Source organism: Vidua macroura, chromosome 26, assembly GCF_024509145.1.
Source record: "Vidua macroura isolate BioBank_ID:100142 chromosome 26, ASM2450914v1, whole genome shotgun sequence".
NCBI classification, from domain to species: Eukaryota; Metazoa; Chordata; class Aves; order Passeriformes; family Viduidae; genus Vidua; species Vidua macroura.
The window spans coordinates 3,761,367-3,774,377 of record NC_071596.1 but is presented as its reverse complement, the minus strand read 5'-3'; the positions used below and the strand labels follow the sequence as shown (position 1 = coordinate 3,774,377).

The window sequence follows — 13,011 nt, the reverse complement described above, 5'->3', positions numbered from 1 at the left end:
ACCCGGCCTCGGGGCGCGCCGGGGTTTCATCTGCTCCTGGGAGTCCCAGCTGGGTCCCGGCCCTCACCCGGCCTCGGGGGCCCCCGGAGCTGTGGCAGCTGCTGGGGGTCCCGAAGCGGCTCCTGGCTGTGCAGTGCTCGGTGCGGGGCGGGTTGGAGGGGCTGCATTGAGAGCCCCTCCATGAACACAGCCCCTGTCAGTGTGTAACTCCCTCCTGTGAATGCAGCCACTCCGTCCTGCCCCACTCCAGGAACCACCGACTCTTTGCTCCCCCTTTCCACTCCCCTATTTCCCAACCCAACGGCCACAATGGGCAAACTGCCGCAGGAAGCCCTAAGCCACCCTCCGTTGGGAAATCTGCCCGCTGCCGGGCAAGAACTCTGTGCTTGGCCCCAAAGCAAGCCGGGCTCTGCAGTGAGGGTCAACATATCCCCCCACTCCCATGCCCCCCACCCCCTACACCCCTTTTTTCATTCCAGGTTGATGCAGAACAGGGGGAGGAAACTGTCCCTCTGCCCACAGCATCATCCCAGAGCCACCGGGGCTCTGGAGGGGCTGAAAGAGGTGTTGGATGGGACCACAGCACAGTCCCTGTGTCACCCACAGCAGTCCCGGGGACACTGTCGAGTCTGAGAGATGTCCTGGGGCCCCGCTGCTGCCACCTCCCTGCCGAGAGGGGTTTCATCCCAGTTAGCTCAAAGCACAAGAGGAGTCAGGGCTGAGAAGCTGCTCTGCTCCTCATCTCCCACTCCGGGGGAAGCTGCACGGAGCTCCCCGACCCTTGAATTGCACAAAGCAGCAACACCCGGCAGAGGAAGCAGGAGGGAAATACCCGCCCCCATGCCAAGGCTCAGCCCCTGGAGGGATTTAAGCACCCCCACCCCGAGCAGCCCCAGCGGTGGTGGCAGTGGCCCACTCTGTGCCACCATGGTCACAGCGGGGCTCTTCATCCTCAGCCTGGGAGGCTCCATCCTGCTCCCAGCTCTGGCCGCGGCAGGTAATGAGAGAACTGGGCTGCCAGGGCAGATCCCCAGGGTGGGAGACAGGAACCCTGGACTCCAACGATCACCTGCACCCACCAGGCACCCAGGGGAGCCAGATCATCGGGGGAAAGGCAGCAGCACCCCATTCCCGACCCTTCATCGCCTCCATCCAGATGGACGGGGAGCACGTCTGCGGGGGCTTCCTGGTGTGGCCCAAGTGGGTGATGACAGCTGCCCACTGCTTCATTCCCAGGTGAGCCTTGTCCCCACGTGGGACACGTGCCCCCTGGACACGGTGTGGCCCCTTCTAACCAATAACCCCGTCCCAAGGGGTTAAGCTGCCCCCCCCACCTGTGCCCTCCTTGAGTCCCCCTGGCCATCCCCCCCTCCCCGATGGCCACCAGCCACAGCAGCGCCCTCCTAGCCCCGCCTTGGCCACAGGCGCAGCCCCTCGGTGCGCGTGGTGCTGGGAGCCCAGCGGCTGCAGGAGCCCGAGGAGTCCCAGCAGATCTTCAGCGTGGCCGAGTCCATCGCCCACCCACTCTACAACCCCCACGCCACGGACAACGACATCCGCCTGCTCCGGGTGAGCCTGCACCGGGCACCCAGCGGCCGGGCAGGGGGCTATCCTGCAGCCCTGGGGTGCGAGAGGGAGGTGGGGTGCCCCATGGAGCACCGGGAGGGAGGTTGGGTGCCCCACGGCCCCGGGGCACTGGGAGGAGGTGGGGTGCCCCACGAGGGGCCGAGCCGACACTAGATGTCAGTGCTTCTCCGGAGAAGCAGGACCGCGCCATGGGGTGTGATGGAGGCACTGAGGACACACCGACCCTGGCCGGGTCTGCGGCTCCCGGGCAGCCAGTCTCTACAGCAGACTGGGACCAGTGCAGAGGGGCTGACAGGGAGGGGCCCAGCCTCTGCAGAGGGAAGGGCAGGGCTGGGGGGGTCGACAGGAGCCGTGAGCTGGGGTGGGAGGGAGAACCAGGCAGGAGCAGCTGGGGGGCTCTGCCCCATCAGCAAAGCCACCCACGCCCTCGCTGCCCACCCAGCTGAACGGGTCGGCCACGCTGAACAAGTACGTGAAGCGGATCCGCCTGCCCTCCCCGCACATCGACCTGAAGCCCGGCACTGTCTGCTCCGTGATGGGCTGGGGGGACACCTCCAACTTTGGAGACCAGCCCACCGAGCTGATGGAGACCAACACCACCATCATCAAGAGGAGCCTCTGCCGGACACTGTGGAGGGGCAAGGTCTCGGCCAACATGCTGTGCGGGGCCAGCCGCAACACCACGCTGCAGGGAGTCTGTGCTGTGAGTGCGCCCCCGACCCCCTGCCCCACACTGTCCCCCTCTGGGAGACCCTCAGATCTCCCTCCCACCCCCTCATTTTGCAGGGTGACTCCGGGGGACCCCTGGTCTTCAAGGACAAGGTTCATGGCATTGTCTCCTTCTCTGGGCAGAGATGTGGGGACCGCCGGTTCCCTGACATCTACACCAAGATCTCCAACTACATTGACTGGGTGCATCACGTTGTGCGAGGGTTCCACCATGGGAAGGGGTGGTTGAAGCCCTAGGGTGGCTGGGAGTCCTGGGGGCAGGCGGGCTGTGGGAAGAGGGGCTGAGATGTCTCCTGGGAGGGGAGAAGAGGGCCAGAACTTCCACATCTTCTGGCTCTGGAGGGGCTGGGAGCTGATGCTCAGGGCTCCTTGACCCAGGTCAGGGCAGGAGCTCCTCTCTGCCCATTATGTACCCCCTAGGCTACACCAGAAGCCCCTCCCACATCCTCTCGCAGTGGCAACATTTACCTTCCTCAATAAACCCTCAATCCCCATCCCACTGCTCCCCCTCTGTGTTTTGGTCCCCCTGACTTGTCCTGGGCATGTGTGGATGGAGCAGGGGATGCAGGAGGGAGGGGAGTGCAGGCCCTGCCCCAGAGGAGCCAGGATCTGCATCCAGCTGCTGCCACCCCAGAAGCATCCCCAGCTGCCTTCCCGCCGGGGTGTGGCTCCCCATCCCGTCCCAGCCCGTCTCATCCCATCCCGCCTCATCCTGTTCCATCCCGTCCCACACCGCACCCTCCCCACCGCGCGACGTGACCCCCCAAAGAGGGGAACCACAGACACCCCCCCGGGGCAGGCGGGCTCCCAGCTGCGCTGGGCTGGCGGAGCCCACAGGGATCCCGTCGGGAGCCTCACCCGCCTCCCCCGCGCACCGCCGGGCGCTCGCCCCGCCGGAGCTGGGTGCCCGCAGTGGCCGGCGAGCCGCTGCTGGGTCTCAGCTGAGACACGTGTGCCTCTGCCCGGTGTCTCCGGGGACAGAGCCAGACATTCCCTGCTTCTGGCTGTTTGTTTTATCTGCAAATTGCTGGCACAAATTGCCGTGGCTGCTGCAGGGCCTTGCACGGGGTCAGGAGATGCAAGCCGCGGGCATCGGTGGCCTTGGGGACATCCAGCAGAGGACAGATCCCTGCCAGGCTGCCAGCCTCCAAAGAAGCCCCAAATCCCAGTGGGGTGGTGGCAGTGACAGCGTGGGGCAGAGACCCCCTGGAATGCCGGGACAGCACTGCCAGCCCGAGGGCATCCGCGCTGGCAGGGAGCCTGGAGAGCCGGCGCCTGTCCCGGCTTGTCCCAGACCACCCAAAAACCGGTGGGAAGGCGGCGCCTGACTCACAGCCGTGTTTTGGAAGCTGAAATCTCCCGCTCATCACAGGAGCTGCCGTTGCCGCCGCAGCCCGTGCCCGCGGGCTCGGCACGGAGCCACCCGCCAGCCGCTCCGGGGGCCAAGCCCTGCGGCGGGGCGGGCAGGACCGGGAGCTGCCGTGGGCAGGAAGCGCTGCGGGCGGCCGTGGAGGAACCCAGGCCACACACCACCGCCTGTGGTGGCACCTAGAAAGGCGTGGGCAGTGTTTTGAGAACGCCTGGACACCCACCCCCAAAAGCAGGGGGACACTGCTGAGCTGGGCAAGCAGAGAGGGGCTGTAGCAGAACCCTCCATGCCCACCCTGGGTTGTCTGAGATGTCTTTTCCGACCTAAATGGTTCCACGATTCTCCGTGATGCGCTCCTGGGCTGGTGATGGCTCTGAGGGGATTGGCCAGGGGTCAGGGGCGGTGCCATGCCGGCCCCCGGCACGGGGGATGCGGCCGAGGGGGATCCGGCAGCAGTTCCTGTGGAGCTCAGCACGCCAAGCCGCAGGCTGCTGCCCGGGAAACATCCCACATCGGGACCCAATTACCGGCAGGAATTGTTTTGTGAAATACCAAACGCTCATGGCACGGCCCGAGATTGGGAACAGATTTATCTGCCGAGCGGGCTGCTCTTCCCCGCTCTCCCCTTCCCTCCCACCGCACGGAGCAGCCTCGGCTGGGCTGGAAAACCCCAGCATGGAGCTGCAGCAGATGGGATGCAGCTTCTCATGGCTGCGGGGGGCTCCCCACATCCCCAAACCCTGGTGTGGATGCACAGCCCCAAGGAGAATAACGTTTCCTGCGACCCCAGAACCCGCCAGCAAAACCAGACACGCACCGCTGTTTATTCTGGCTTTTAATTGTAATCCAAATCATAACACAGCCGTAAAATGCCCCAACATTATGGAATAGGGAATGTGGATGTTCCCAAAGCGTCTACCTCAGGGGTCAGAACCCAGTCATACAAAAATAGAAAATAAGGTATTTTTATATATAATATATATATATGATATTTATATAAAGTCAAGAGCTTTTTGGTGTCAGAGCTGAGCTGGTATTTACACAGGTGACAACGGAAGAAATGAGAGAAGGAGTAAAAATAAATACAGGTGTGGGCAGAGCAGGGGGTGCGGGGCCACGCAGCCGCGCTGAGGGGTCCTGGGGGGGGACAGGGCCAGCTCCCCCCGCAGCCCGGGCTGTGCCCAAAGCTGTTCTGGCAGGCAGGGATTGGGGGGCTGGGGGCAGCTGCCCCGGGCGATGGGCTTTAGGCAGGGGGATGGTTGTGCCCCCCAGCCAGGGCTGCCACTGCACCAGCCCTCCGGGCACCGGTGTCACCCCCAAAGATGGTGCGAGCCTGGTCTGAATGGGCCTAGGAAAACCTAAACTGAAATCCATTTCAACACACACATGCTAAAACTTTAGGAGACAATAACATACATGTATTTTTATATATATATATATAAAAATATATATCTATCTCTCTCCAATCTGATGCAGCGTGCACTGCCTTTCCTGCGACTGGCAGCTGGGGCCGAGCCCCTCAGGGAAGGCGAAAGTGCAGATTCCCTCTAGACCTCGAGGTCCTGGCCAGAAACGTCAGCAGAGTACCGAGAATTAATCCAAAAATAAATAGGCCCAGGGCTGCCGGCCAAGGACACGTGGGGGGGGGCCCACGGACACCCCTCCACACTGCACTAGCAGCAGGGGAGGGCACCGGCCACTCTGCCGGGCACCAGAGCATCCCAGGGCATCTCAGCCTGGCTCCTTGGCCGTGAGCCCCCTCCCCTGCCCCCTGGCTGGCAGGATGGGAATCGAGCCCCCTGCGACTGCTAAACATACACAGGGATAAATAAGGATCTTTTTATCTTAATAAATATCAGGTATATGGTTTGTACAATATACACATAATGCCCCTGTCTCCCAGCTCCGGCTCGGCCGAGGGACGATTCACACATAGTTCTCCTCCACGCTGTCCGTCTCCGCGGAGAATTTGGCCGCAGCTGGAAACAGAGGGAAGTGGTGAGGGGGGTGTGAGGGGCGAGCAGGCGCTGGGGGTCCATGCCCGCTGCCCCCTGCCCCGCCCTGCTCACCTGAGCAGCTCCCGTAGTGGCGCACGCCGATGGAGCGGCCGCGGTGGCAGGTGGCTCGCCGCAGGTGGCACGCCGAGGGGTAGGTGACGTTGTTGTTGCCGCAGAGGGCGTGGTCCAGGCTGGTGGGCTCTGGGCAGGGGGCCGTCCGGCACATCACACAGTGGGCACTGCCTGTCTGGTCCACCACGCAGGTGTGTGTGCCAGGACACACCACGCTGGAGCAGGACTCTGCAGGGAAGCACAGGGTTGGAGTGACCCCAGGGACGGCCATGCCCTTCCCACAGCTACTTCACCCCAGGCAGGCTTTGGGCATCATCCCAGGGAAACCCGGTCCCCTCCCTCCTTTCGCTGCCAGGGGACAGAGCAGAGCCAGAGGCCGGAGGGTGCTGATCTCCCCATCAGCGCTGCTCCCAAGGCCAGGGGCTGGCAGGGGCCGGCATCCTGAGCACAAGGGAGCTCATGACCTTGAGTCCCCAGGCTCGGCCCTGGCCAGAGCTTTGCCACGCGGGAGGAGCTGAGGCCCAGCTGCAGCAGTGGAGTGCGGGGCTGAGCCCGCTCGGCGCAGCGGGACCTGGCTGGGCCAGCGGCCGCACGCAGGTGCCTTGGCAGGGAAGCAGCAGCCACTGCGGCCAGGCTGGCAGCTGCCGTGCTGGCCCCGGCGAGAGGGAAGGGCAGGGTCACCCTGGACCAGACCCAGCACTGGAACGAGGGCGCACGGGGGTGGAGGGAGCCTGAGCAGCAGGATCAGGCCCTGCACAGGGCTCTGCTGGGGAGGGTGGAGGCTCGTGCACCCCCATCGTCCCTCCACCCTCCTCTCTTTCCCTGATGGATTGGAAGATTTGGCATCTGCAGCTCCCAGCTCCCATTTCTTGCCCCACGTTTCCCTGCGCAGCCCAGAGCTTGACAGGCAAAGCCTTCCAGAAAGGAGGGCTGGAAAAATAACCATAATCCTTCTGACAGCTCTTGGCAGGGCCGGATGGATTGCTGCACTCTTTACAAAAGAGGAAAAAAAGGGGCCTGACGTTTGTAAATGACATTTTAGGGACCGTTACCGCTCAGCCTGCGCCAGGGCTGAACCCCACTGCACCAACAAGCTGCAATACCCCCTCAAGGGACAATGAGACCCATGTCCTGCAGGGCCCTATAGCAGGACAGACCTTCCCTCCTTGTACCACAGGGGCAGGACAGGGATAGGACGGGGATGGGATGCAGTGGGATAGGGGCACAACTGCACCTACTTTTGCATTTCCCCTGGTACATCACTTCGAGGTCGGGGTGGTCTCTGCACTTGGCTGTCAGCAGGTCACACTCGTCCCGGTAGGTGTAGCCATCGGAGCCACAGACCTGCAGCTTGCGGGGCAGGCTGGAGCAGTCGGGGGCACAGGCACACTGGGGACGGCCGTGCTTCATCTTGCAGACCTTGTCGGGGCCGCACACCACCCCCTCGCAGCTCTCTGCGGACAGAGGGCAGCAGCGCATGAGTGGGCTGTCACCCAGCAGGGAAGGCTCCGTCCTGCCCAGCCCCACAGTGTGACACCGAGTGGGACCGGGGGTCCCCCTTGTGGTCCCAAACGCCCCCCCGGGTGACGGCAGGCGTGCTGACGCCGAGCTGTCCCAGCAGCATCTGGATCTGCTCAGCTCCACCAAGGAGCAGGTCGTTGGCTGTGGCTCCGCGCAATCCTCCAGTGCTCGCCCCAGCCGGAGCCCCGGCTCCGCTCAGCACCAGCTCACTCCTTCCCATCTATTTATTCTTTGGAAGGAGACATTTCTTTTTCTTGTGCAATGGAAAAATCTATCTCTACAAGGCCTCAGTTCCTCCAGAAGGAGCCGGGCTTCGCGAGTTGTCCGGGCGATGGGGAACGCCGCTCCCAGCAGACAATGCCCGGCCCTGTCTCGCTCCGTGACTGGAACACAAGAGCGGGAGGCAGCAGCCAGTGCTGCTCCCCAGACAGGCAGATGCTTTGTCCCCCCAGGTCACCTCCCGGCCAGCGCGGGGGCCAGGTTCAGGGGGTTCTGCCAGTGCCCCAGGACCGTGCCCACGCCGGCGGGGATGGAGTGGGGCCGCCAGCTCCAAGCAGGGGCCCATCCTGGTGTCCGGGGGCCCAGACACTGGTGCCTCTGCAAGGACAGGCAAAGGGGTCAGCAGCAGGGACTCTCCTTTGGACTCCCCTTTGCCACCTAAAGCACACACATCCCTCACCCCAAAAATGCCCCCATAGCTCCCAGGACACAGGCGCTGCTGGGACCCAGCAGCACCCACCAAAAGGAACACGGGGCAGGACCAAAAGGCTTCCCAAGATGGGGATTCACCCCCAGCAGGAAGGATTCCCGCAGACAGGGTGCGTGCTGGGAGCTCTGGGAGGTACAGAGGGGGATTTCCCTGTGGGAGATGGGCCACCTTAGAAGACATGGAGGAGGAGGAGGAGGGGGAGAAAGAGAAAGAGGAGGAGGAAGAGAAGAAGAAGGAAGAAGGGGAAATTCCCTGTCTGCTTGGCCCAGCTGTCCCTGGGGGAAATTCCCTGCTGGGAAACACTTTCCTATTTTGCTCCCTGATTTCCACAGCTGGGGCCTGTCCCAGGGAAGAGAAGGCCGAGACTGGGGGACCCCAGGACAGAGCAGGGCAGCTCCATGTCCCAAGGCTGCCAGAGCAAACAAGACCCTATCACCCTCCACTCTGAGATGCTGGCAGCAGTGCAGAATCCAATCATCTGGACTATCCCAGCAAGGGATGGTTGGAGCAGTTGGAAAATCCGCCCGTGACCCCAGCCCTGCAGCCTGGCTTCCCCCTGCACTGGGTCCTTCGGGGGGACACCGTGTCCCCAGCAGCTGAGCCAGGAATTTCACCTCCCCCCAGAGACCCATTTGCAGAGCCCCCAGGGTCAGGCCAGCACCATCCCTGGCCGCCCCGGCTGCAGCCCACTTTATCCTGGAGTAACCTCTCCCAGCCTCGCAAGCCCGGGGAGTGGGAGCACAGCTCCTCTTATCCGCCCTCTTCCAAGGCCTCTGGAGCCTGGTGAGGAGCAGCACCAGCTCCATCTGGATGGGACAGGCAGGGGCTGGCTGAGGGTGGGGGGTTGTGGTGCACGTGCTGGCCAGGCTCTCCAGCGGTTTCCTCAAAGATCCTGCTGCCAGACGCCAACAAACCCCAGGAACCACAGCCCCCACCATGGTCTGTGGCCACTGGCAGCCCTCCCCGGGTCCCCCAGATTCCTAGCAGAGATAAGAGAGGTGAGTGCAGACTCCTGGTTGAGGGCTGCCTGTCCCCACTGCACTTTGCCTCCAGCACAGGGGAGCCCCTGGAGAGGGTCCCAGTGCTCCCAGCTCCCTCCAAGCAGGGATGGGACCGGGGCCAGGATGTCAGTCAGCTTTTGGCTGGCACAGTGTGCAGCCCCAAGCTGCAGCAGGACCGGCCTGAGGAGCTGCCATTGCAGCAGTGCTGAGGGGTGCAGGGCGCTGGGGGAAGTGGTTTTGTTAAAAACCTTTTCCCTTTAAGCAAATAACAACATGACCTTCCAAAGCCCTGCTCCTGCCTCCTGCGGGCAGCAGGTCCTTGAGTGTGTTCTCACACAGCCACGCAAGTGCTGGAGGAGCCGCAGCTCCGGCACACGCCAAAACATCTGGCGGGGCTGGAACTCACAGCTGGAGAGTTTCCACTTCTGGAACTGCCCGTTACATAAAGCCATTTCACACACGCGCTGGGAGGAGCGAGGGGCAGCGGAGGGGAAGAAATAGATCTTTTTTCCTTAGAAAAACCTGACGAAGTTTCCTTCTGAGCAGCCGTGGTGAGGGCAGGGGAGGGAGGCCCCAGCGCAGAGGGGTTAACTTGGGAACAGCCAGCTCCAGATCCTCTCCCTGCACTTGGCTGCCCGACCAAGACCTGGGTCATGCATCCCTCTCCACTGGGAGAGCAACTAAAATACACTCAAAACGAGAGCAGCTGAGGGACACAGGCTGTCCCGCCAGCCCTGATCCACAGCAGCATCCATCCAGGAGCTGCAGCAGCAGGAGCATGGGGTCAGCAGTCCCTGGGGTCCCTGTGCTGTCCCAGACCACCAAGGAGAGCCCTGTCTGGTGAGGGGCAGCCCAGCTCTGTGCTGCTGCATCACCCGCAGCTGCAGACTCTGAGTATTGCCCCCAGGGCTCCACGCATTCCCCATGGGGAGAGCTCAACCCCACAGCAGCCCCTCACTCCCCAACCTCCTCACCTTTGCAGGGGTGGCAGGTCACCAGCCCCAGGAAGCCCAGCAGGCTGATCTTGTTGCCTGGGTAGGTGTAATTAGACCAGGCCACGTCCACGTTGCCGTTGGCACAGCATTCCTCCCACGTCACGCCAGTCTTGAGGATCATGGTGCACTTGGCCTCCTTCCCCTGTTGCAGCCAGCAGATTCCACCTGTGGAGAGGGCAGAGGGTGAGGGATCCCTGCTGTGCCAGGTCCCCTGTGAAGGGCAGCGAGGTCCTGGCTGTGGCTGGACCACCTTGGGGCAGAGGCACAGGGATCACTCCAGTGCCTGAGACAAGTTGGGGAACATAGAGATGCTCTGTGTTGGCTCCTGGGGCACAAGAGCTGTCCAAGAGCAGGCATCCTCAAGGGCCCCTGGCATGGCAACTCAGTGCCCCCATGGCCATCCCAATGCTGCTGCCAGCCCTCTCCTGCCAACAGGCTCCAAATCCAGCACTTGGAGCACAGGGATGGACCAGTTACTCCAGCTCTCCCCGTGATGCTCTGGGAGATGCCCAGCTTGCCAGCCAGGATCTGGGCTTGTAGCTTGCCTCTCCCTTGCCTGCTTGCCTCTCTGCTCAATTCCTGCGTGGCCCCACAGAGAGGGGGTCCCAGCCCAGGGCAGCAGACAGAGTGGGGCCAGTGGGTGGCTGTTGTGAGGGCTGGATCTCCTGGCATGTGCCAGTGGCCCCACGGAGGGACGGAGCTGTTCCCTGACACGGGAGCCTGACACCCACGGCCTCTGCAAGGAGCATCTGAGCCAGTGGCTGGAGCACAGGGCACTTGCCCCAGCCCTTGGGTCTGGGCCAGACCCGCAGCTCTGATCCCTCTGACTCAAAAGCCTGTTTGTTCCGTGACCCACCAGCGAATCAGTTAGATGATTTTTTTTTTTTTTTTTGTGAGTGATTTCTTTGCAATTTCCGCCTCTGCAAACCAGCCTCTTGTGACGCTTATTTGGGTTCGTGCTCTCATTAGCTGTGCTTGAGGTTTGCTAAACGGCGAAAGATGGAAGGGAGGGATGGGGGCAGGGACGGGTCTTGCGCTGCCAGGCGGGAGTCGCTCCCCTCCTAAGCAGGATTCACCCGGCTCCAAAGCGGAGCCCGCCCCAGCCCTAGACCCTCTGTGCCCCCTCTTTCCCCACGCACACGATTCTGGTTCGGTCACAAGTACGTGGGGCTCCCAGCCCGGCTGCATCGCGGGGCAGCCGTGGATGGAGCGGGAACCAGCGCCTGGACACCTCGGGCAGCACCAGCCGCTCCAGCACGCGGGTTTATCCTCCACGCATTTGTCCAATTGCTCTTCCAAGCTCAATTTCCCGTTAGAACACCGCGCGGCCCCCACTCCCCACGGAACATTCAGCATCGTGCGAGGGGAAGGTGGAAACTCCCGCGCCGCTGCGGGAAAGGCGACACCGGCGGCACCGCACGGCTCCGAGGCGCTGGGAAGGGCTGATAGAGCCCCCGTCCGGCTCTCGGGACGGCCTCTCCCACTGTCCCGACGCCGCCCAGGCACGGCGAAAGCCGCTAGCACCGGCAGCGGAACCGGGAGGGTCCAAGCTCCGAACTCCACTCCCCGGTGATGAACCGGCCCCGCTCCCGGCCCGTCCCACCGGGGGCACGCAGCCCCGAGCCGACTCTGCCGCCCGCAGCCCGGGAGCAGGGATCCCCCGGGACACACCGGGTGCGGGATGCCGGAGCCGGGCAGCGGCATCGCCGCGATCCGGGACGCGGCTGCGGAGCCGGGCGGGACCCGGGTGGTCGCTCCCGCCGCGCAGCCACGGGACCCGCCCGACAGAGGGGCGGCGGCGACCGGGACACCCGAGCGACACCGCCGGGCACCCGGCAGCCGCCGCTCCGCTCGGTAAAGCGGGTTTGCGCCGCCGAGAGCCCGGCATCCGCCCGGCGGGACGGGACAGCGGAGCCCGGGGCTGCCGCCCGATAACGGCGCCGCGACCCCGGGCCGGGCCGCCCCCGCCCCGAACACCTGCCGGCGGGAGCGGCGTTACCGGCGGCCGGTGCGGAGCGGGCGGACGGACTGCGCCGGGACCCCCGCCGGGACCGGGACCCCCGTGGCTCTTACCGTGCGCGGCGGCGGGGCTGCAGAGCGCCAGCAGGCAGAGCGCCAGCCGCAGCGGCATGGCCGGGCCGGGCGGGACGGGCCGGGACGGGCCGGGGCGCTCCGGTGACCTGTTGCTGTGAGGCGGCGGCGAGGCCGACGGAGCTATAAAGCGGCGGGGCGGCGTGAATCACCGGGCGGGGCGGCGCGGGGGGGCCGGGGCGGGGGCAGCAGCGGTGGAGTCGGGGGGCAGCGAGGGGGATGAGCGCGGGGGGGGCGGCGGGAGGCAATGAGGGTCTGATCGTCACCGAGTGGGCGGGGGGGGGTTGTGTCCGTGCGTCCCCCGGAGAGCGCGGGGACCGGCACCCCGGCACTGAGATGGGTCGGGGGAGGTTTGGGGGTGCCCTCCGTGATCGGGGTGGAGCGGAGCAGAGCAGTGTCTGGACACGCCCCGAGGCGTGGGGGACCCCAAAGCGCTCCCCTGCCCGACCCTGTGCTGCCCGCACGGCTGTGCCTTCCCCAGCCACCCTCGCATGAACCCGAACCTGCCTCCTCCCCGAGCAGCCCCGGCAGCTGCAGGGGTACGGTGTGGGCTGTCTCATCTATGGCTCCTTTCATCTCTGCTCCCCAAACACTCCCACAGCTCGGCTGGTACCCAACATCACTCCCAACACACAGAGGGAAACTGAGGCACCACCCTGAGCCTTGCCAGGCAAGGAGAGGAAGGAGAAGAATTGTGGGGCCATACCCCTGTGGCAGGTGCTGCCCCTGTCATCCACAGATGTCTCCATCTCCACGAGAACTGCTTCATCTGGCTCCTGAACAGTTCCCCTGGGCTGGGGGACTGCAGCTGGGCCAGCACTGCCAGGCTTTCAGGGGCACCCAGGCTTTGTGGGGCTCCTGCAGGACAGGGGAGGGCAGCAGAGAACCCAGGGCAAGGCAGCGCAGGTTTGCCCTTGCTCCTTGCTTGGTGCCACCACAA

The 13,011-nt window shown here is 64.2% G+C and overlaps 2 protein-coding genes across 2 annotated transcripts; one reads left to right on the top strand and one right to left on the bottom strand.

Moving 5' to 3' along the window:
* The first annotated feature begins 840 nt into the window (after positions 1-840).
* On the top strand, positions 841-2,721 carry PRSS57 (serine protease 57). The gene is made up of 5 exons (XM_053999224.1): positions 841-997; positions 1,083-1,236; positions 1,425-1,569; positions 2,030-2,290; positions 2,374-2,721. The coding sequence occupies exons 1-5, from the start codon at positions 841-843 to the stop codon at positions 2,551-2,553; spliced, it is 897 nt and encodes a 298-aa protein (XP_053855199.1). The 3' UTR covers positions 2,554-2,721.
* A 1,784-nt stretch (positions 2,722-4,505) lies between these two features.
* FSTL3 (follistatin like 3) lies at positions 4,506-12,126 on the bottom strand. The gene is made up of 5 exons (XM_053999325.1): positions 12,054-12,126; positions 9,960-10,145; positions 6,993-7,208; positions 5,755-5,982; positions 4,506-5,664 (listed from the first exon to the last, which is right to left on the bottom strand). Exons 1-5 carry the CDS (start codon positions 12,109-12,111, stop codon positions 5,612-5,614), a joined length of 741 nt encoding a protein of 246 aa, XP_053855300.1. The 5' UTR covers positions 12,112-12,126; the 3' UTR covers positions 4,506-5,611.
* Between the last annotated feature and the right edge of the window lie 885 nt (positions 12,127-13,011).